At 44.3% G+C, this 7,127-nt stretch overlaps 1 protein-coding gene across 2 annotated transcripts in view; it reads right to left on the minus strand.

The window, feature by feature from the left end:
* Map2k5 (mitogen-activated protein kinase kinase 5) overlaps positions 1–7,127 on the minus strand; it is a 217,329-nt gene that overhangs the window by 31,703 nt on the left and 178,499 nt on the right. For both annotated transcript variants that reach the window (XM_029542971.1, XM_021206485.2), the window contains 2 exons: positions 3,807–3,868; positions 702–747 (listed from right to left, as the gene is read on the minus strand). In XM_029542971.1, coding sequence (XP_029398831.1) covers positions 702–747; positions 3,807–3,868 — 108 coding nt within the window. The remainder of the gene's footprint in view (positions 1–701; positions 748–3,806; positions 3,869–7,127) is intronic.

The raw sequence follows: 7,127 nt of genomic DNA on the forward strand, positions 1-7,127 counted from the left end.
CACACACACACACACACACACACACACACACACACACACACACGATTCTCAGAGGACTGCCCTACACACTACAACTCCTCTTGCTGTCTTGTCTCCTGGCTGGGACCTCTGAGGCAGCACCAGCAAGTGTGATCCTTGGATGAAGCAGATGAAGAGAGGTCTGCATGAAGCTTCAAAATGGTGGGGTTTTCAAATGTGAAGCTTAAAGTCCAAGGGTCTGAGCTTCAGAAATACCTACCCAGGGCTGCAGGAGAGTGCTTGTTCAGTATTCATGAGACTCTAGTTTCAGGATCCAGCATGGAAAGAAAACAAAAACCCTACCCAATAAAGTAAATAATGCTGACTTTCTAGCCTGTGGGTTTTGTTGTTGTTGTTGTTGTTTTAAATGTCCTGGTTTTAGGGAGGGTGGGACTGGGGACAGATTTACGTATCACAGGCTGGCCCCACAATCCTTGTGTGGCTGAGGATAATCTTCAACTTCTGATCCTCCTGCTTCTATCTCTCAAATGCCACAATCACAGGTATGTGCCACCATGCTAGGTTATCAGGTGCAACTGATGGATCCCAGGGCTCTGAGCATGCTAGGACAAACGCTCTACCAAGTGGACCACAGCCGCAGCCCTTCACTCGGGGCTCTGTTGTAATGTCAACCATAACCATGGAACTGGAGAACTCTAGTGCGGCGGAGAACACTCACTCACCATCAGCTCCTCAGGCGCCGGTCTCTCCTTGGGCTGTTTCCTCATGCTGCAGGAGGAAGACAAAAGAGCCTCATTCATATGGTTTTTTAATTCCAATATCTACTGTGGTTTCTGCTGAAAGTCTACAGTCCACAAGCTCAATGCTTGTCCACATTACTAACACATGGTTCCTGTCTTATGGTGGTCTTGAATCGATCTCTTATTAAAATTACTGTTGAGGGAGCTGGAGAGATGGTTCAGTGGTTAAGAGCACTGACTGCTCTTCCAGAGGTCCTGAGTTCAATTCCCAGCAACCACATGGTAACTCACAACCATCTGTAATGGGATCCGATGCCCTCTTCTGGTGTGTCTGAAGACAGCTACAGTGTACTCATATACATAAAATAAATAATAAATTCTTTAAAAAATTACTGTTGAAATAAAGGTATGTTTACTGTAACTTTATTTTTTAAAGATGTATTTATTTTATGGGTGTTTTGCCCACACGCAGGTATATGTAGCTCGTGCGTGCCTGAGCCCACAGAGGTCAGATCCCATGGGATTGGAGTTACAGGCGGTTGGGAAGTACTACGTGGATGCTGGGAACTGAACTCAGATCCTCTGCAGGATCAGGTGCTCTTCAGCACTGAGGCCTGTAATTCTGTTTGTGAGACCATTGTGAAAGGAGCAGCGACACTCCTGTCCTCACTCAGCTGTCAGCTTATTTCAATCTGAAATTCAGGGAATTGTAAAGTTCTATTTTGGTCATTGGGAAGGCACATGAGAAAACACTCCTCGGTTCTGGCATTCAATGCTAAGCTTTAAATAAAGGGCAGAAGTGCAGACAATACTACGGGCCACAGATGGCTCCAGACACGTCCTCTTGACTTGCACTTATTTTAGCTAAAATGCAAGGTGATAATTCATTTCACAGCTACAAGACAGTTAGGCTTATTTACGCCCCTTAAAGAACCACATTCCTCATGCAAACTGTTTCTTGTCTTCCTTCAATAGCTATAATTAGTAGCAGTTGCCTGTACTTAGCTATGCGATGAAGGACCACAAATGGTGCAGAGGTGACTGTGGGCAGCTCCTTACCTGTGGCCGTGTGCATTTGTGAGGTGGAGTCATGGAAAGAGATTGCTGTATTTGCTGACAGTATTTTTTTTTTTAATAGAGAGATTTAATGATTGTTTGGTAAACAAGAAATATACCTAAGACCCATTAATGACAGACATCGAGACCTTTTCCTTCCCTGTAAATTACCACATGCACCTCTCAATGCCACATCTGTTAGCAAGTGACTCAGGCTGTGTGGACAGTGGAGTCTGTAACAGTCCTAACCTGACATCCCACAGTAGCTGTATCTCTTGGGAAAACAAGGCCACTACCCACCATCACTTCTGTATTGGCTGACATCTGTGGAGATTTCAACACAGGTTATTCCTCCCCCTGTCTCCATAAAACTTTTATATAATGCCAATTAATGTTTTGGATAGGAGGTGGTAAAGAAGCCTCGTGCACCGTTCTCCTGGTTGCCCGGTTTGCCCCACCTCCAGGCTGGTCTCAGACCACACGGAGAGCACACAGATGTTGGAAATCCATCCTCCCCCTGCAATGCCCCAAACCTGGGTCCAGGCAGCCTGGCACTGTGGGCTGTTCCTCGGTTCCTGCATAAAGTGGGGCGTGATATACTTCTGAGTGTTTTCAGGAATTACATGTATTGGAAATTAAGAGGTTAACCTGTTTCTGGATAAGGGCTCTAACAAACAGTTTTAACGAGCTTCAAGAGCTCATGGGCCCAGTGTTTAATTAATAAGCATTTGCCCCCAGTATGGCACGCTTTGGAAACAAAGGATTTTTTGTAGTAAAGATAGTTTTTAAAAGCTACAGAATATGATGTAAGTATTTTAAGTAAATAGAAACAATTACAATTTTTAGATCTGGGGGAAATTTTCTTCCTCATTTTTTTTTCTGGTGGAATATAAACCGTACGAGACATTTTCATTAAGAGGTAACATATTACACTCAGTCAAAAAGGTGATAAAGCTTGACATTTATATTAAGGAATATTTCTTGGTTTCACTTTTGTGTAGCCATCAGATGGATCATGCGGGGGAGGGGACAGCGCACAGCCATTCCAGTGGAGCAAGGCCTCTGCTGCGGCCCACCACACCTTGTGCTGCCCCAGAGCAAAGGTTCTGGCCGAGGCTTCCTATGCACCTTACGGGAAGGGGGAAGGAGGAAGGGGAGCCGGGGAGTTACAGAGCTTCAGAATGTTAGGTGTGTATGGCCTCGTCCTCTGAAGACCACCATTCCAATGTCCCTAATTGCCTCATCTCTCTGGGGTAATTCCCCATGCTGGGGTGAGCCAGAGGGCAGTAGAGCAACTGGCCTCCTGAGGCCATACCACAGAGGTCCAGCAGGACTGGGGAGAAGGTAAAAGGGCTAATAAAAGAAAGATGTGTCCTGTCAGGAGGAAAACGGCAGAAGGCTGGAAAAGAACCCTGGGTTGAAAACTGTTTCTTCAGGGTAAAACGGTGAGGCTGGTGAGGTCCAAAGGCTGTGCCTCGAGGCTCCAATGACCACTCCTGCAAAATCCTGCATTTCCTCTCAGTCCCTTCGGGGTTGGACAGGGCTTAACAAAGGGCTCCGAAATATCAAACTTGAGTGAGATGTGACAAATTGTGTTTAAACTACACCTGAAGATGAATTATTTACTGGGAGTCAGGTGAGTTTATATCCTACTGCTTTTGCTAAGTAACAGGCAGTTTTATGGATAAATTGAGGTTACATTAACAAAAAAAGCTTCATATGTCTATCAATAGGGGCTATAAAATTATGTATTTTGGGAGAAGAAAAATCAAAGAGGTTTCTCAGTTTATTAAGACAGGAGCACCACTAAATTATGTTCACAATCCTGTGTGTGAGTAACATTTACACAATTTAAACAATTCCTTGGCTTTGTTGCCCTTGCTGCCCAAGGCCCTGAGTCCCTCCCATCTCCGAAAGGAAGCAGGGGGAGTCACAAGGTCTCAGAGAGCCTTGGAGTTAATGGCATGTATCATTTACATTGAGGGCACAGGGGTTTGTAAGAGGGGGTGTGGGGTGGGGGTTGGCGCTCACCACTGAGTGATGAAATGTACGAAGGGCTCCGAGAACTCTCCAAGCGGAAGGACTGGCGAATCCTGGGAGGGAGGAGGAAATAGTCACCCAAAGTCACAGACTGCTTTTTTTCTTCCTCTCCCACCCACCGAGGAGGAGCTGGAATGGCGCAAGGCCTCATCCAATTAAAAGGACCGGCTGAACCCTCCTCCACAGTGAGGTAAAGATGCCAAATTTCAAGGCACACACATTTTACGATGGTGAGAAACAGAGAGTAGAAAGGGAGGGGTGGGGGAAAAGGACAATGATAGCCACGGGGTAGGAAGGAAGGTAGGGAAAGTGTAAATGAGAAATTAATGATTATTTAAGTAACACACAAATGGTCTTGTAATTAACAAAGAGCCGGGAAATTATTCTTGTTTTGACCTTTGTTTCTTTTCCTGGATTTGCTATTTATTTACACCTTTCTGTTATTTACATTTTATTTGTATATTTCTTATCTGCCTGCCCCTTGCTGTATATTTATTTGCATTGTGTTTTTTGCTTGTTTGATTGTTTGTCTTAATTTAAAGACGGACACTTTGTAGGGTAAGTTGTTTCCTGAGAAGGAATTTCATCCGTTCTGCCAGTCTGGGCCAACTGTTGTGTCAGGAAGCCCGTGAATTGGGGACATAATGAGAAACTCCCACCTCCACGAACAGACAAAAAACCAGGGGTGGCCATAGGAGCAACTCAGAAAGAGCAGGAAGCTACACAGCGACAAATGACTGGGCTTCGTGACCCAGGGAGAGACCCCATTGCCATTCGCAGAGGAAGGCTTTAAGAATTTAGGAGTTTTTCCACGAGTGACGGAGAGCGCTGCTGTGTTTATAGCATGGCAGCTCAGGATGTAATGAAATCACACTGCAGAGTACTTCAACAGTCATCTCATTAGGCCTACAGTTGGAACAAGGGAGTCACATAAAGTAGGCAGCTGCAAATGACTCTGTTCTCATCCATTCTCATTTGCTATTAAAAATACCTTTCGGCGCCTCTTTCCCTCCCTGACACCCCTACACAAAGTGCCCTGCAAAGTATGATACATGCACCTATTTAAATTAACAAAGGAATGACTTATTTTAATCTCACTGCGCTTTGGAGTGCTTTGGCCATTTGGATGAGCAATATATCATTACATACAACCTTCCAGCGCTGCAGGCTAGGAACTCAGAGTATGCAGCATTTGGTGGGAGCCAAACAATTTCTCTAGCACACAACTGTGTCAAATGCATGCATGTATTCATTATGGAGAACGAGAGGAAATAGCTTTGATGTAGTGGGAAGCAGAAGAAGATAAAGGCACCTCTGCACTCCGAGTGTCATTATCAATGGTGGCAGATAGACACAACCGCACAGCCTCCTATGTGATTAGTAAATATACATATAATTGCTGTGGCCAATTATCAGAAAAATGAGATCGGTAATTACAAGACAGAAAATTAACTAGAACTCTTATTAAGGCTTTGTTTCCGATTCAAACACTTTGGAAACTGCTGGAAAAATACAATTAAATCAAAAGGAACTGAGGGGGCCAAGACTGTAAAAAACAAAACAAAACAAAACAAAAAAGTGTGTGTGAGAGGTGAGCAAGATCCATCTTGGCTTTTGCATGTGCACACTGAATTTATTCATCCAATGAAAGCAAAAGGGGAGGGGACAGCGATGGCCGCCGTTCCAAATTTGAAATTGTCACCAGTAGAGAAAACCTTCCAGGAGGACAGAAAACAAAGCACAGGGGTGTGAAATAAAACCTCCTCAGCTTCAGAGCACCGCTCACAGGCAACGCCCAGAGCAGGGGGAAGCGGTCACTCAAAAGGCGCAAGACCAGCCCTCGGCAACACCACTGTAACATGGCCACAGGCGTCCCATTGGTTTGAAAAGCAAAAACAAAACATGGTATCAATTTAAGACCTGGTCTGTTCTGAGGAAAGCCATCTATCATCTATCTATCTATCTATCTATCTATCTATCTATCTATCTATCTATCTATCTATCTATCTATCTCCTGGGTCAAGAGCTGACATTTTAGCTGGGCATGGTGGCACAAACTTTCACTCCCAGTGTGCAGGAGGCAGATGGTTCTCCCGAGTTTGAGGACAACCTGGTCTACATAGTAATTTCCTAAACAGCCAGGGCTACATAGCAATATCCTGGTCCCAAAAAATTAAAGAAAGAAAAAGAAAAAGAAAACTCAGAAATGACATTTTTGTGTCTTCAACAGCTGTGAGAAGGCAGGTAAAAGCTGAAGATGCTGTCTTTACAAATTCTCCTCTGTGAGGAAACACTGTCTTTGCATTGGCCTTTTCCTTCTCAGATGTGTGTGTGTGTGTGTAGGGCCAACTGTCTGAATGTTCATTGCTTAATTGACTTATTTATTTACTTATTATTTTTCAAGACAAGGTCTTTTTCTCTGGAGGCCTGGCTGGCCCTGAACTCACAGAGATCCACCTGCCTCTGCCTCTGCCTCATGAGTGCTGGGATTAAAGGCGTGCAGCGCCATGTTCTATCCAGTAGTTACTTTCAAACTCAGTATTTAGGAAAATAAAGCTTGATATCTTAATGTAGCTGAATATTTACCAAGACGGTTAAACTTCTGGACTGGAGTTCTACAAAGATCTTATATAAAGCATGATGCTAATGTAGCCTTTGCTGGAAGGTGGGATGTCAAGCAAGAGTCACTTATGACTCAGAGACCTGGCAGCCTGAGGAAGGGGTCGCTTTAACACAGCAGAAGGGAAATGAGACACGCATCTTATGTGGATATTTAATTTTATTTAAGACCTAATAATATGGGCTGTTACGTGTCTCATATTATAAAACTATGGAACACCACCGGGTGGTAGACGTGAATAATTTATTTTACTTCTGAAAACACCAGCCCATGTTGACTTTGGAGAGCCACAGAGAGCAGATTCCCATCTCAGTGGGGTCTGGAAGAGATCACTCATCAGAGATGTGTGGGGGACAATCTAATCGCAAGTGCATGCCGTCAGATATTTCTTTTTCATTTTAAAACCCACTTCTCTTGCATGCCTCATGGAGGCCTATTCTGAGAAGCAGAGGGCTGGCTAGAGGAGAAAACAGACAAGGCTGGCCCTGGAGAGCTGCTGTGTTCCTCAGAAGCAGCTGTTAACATACAAGAGAGCAGCATGCTAACAGTCTGCTCAGTCATACTGCTGAAGAGATGCTTTCAAGAGCATTTTTGAAGAAGAAGAAGAAGAAGAAGAAGAAGAAGAAGAAGAAGAAGAAGAAGAAGAAGGAGAAGGAGAAGGAGAAGGAGAAGGAGAAGGAGAAGGAGAAGGA

Source organism: Mus pahari, chromosome 10 (genome assembly GCF_900095145.1).
Source record: "Mus pahari chromosome 10, PAHARI_EIJ_v1.1, whole genome shotgun sequence".
In the NCBI taxonomy this organism is placed as follows: domain Eukaryota; kingdom Metazoa; phylum Chordata; class Mammalia; order Rodentia; family Muridae; genus Mus; species Mus pahari.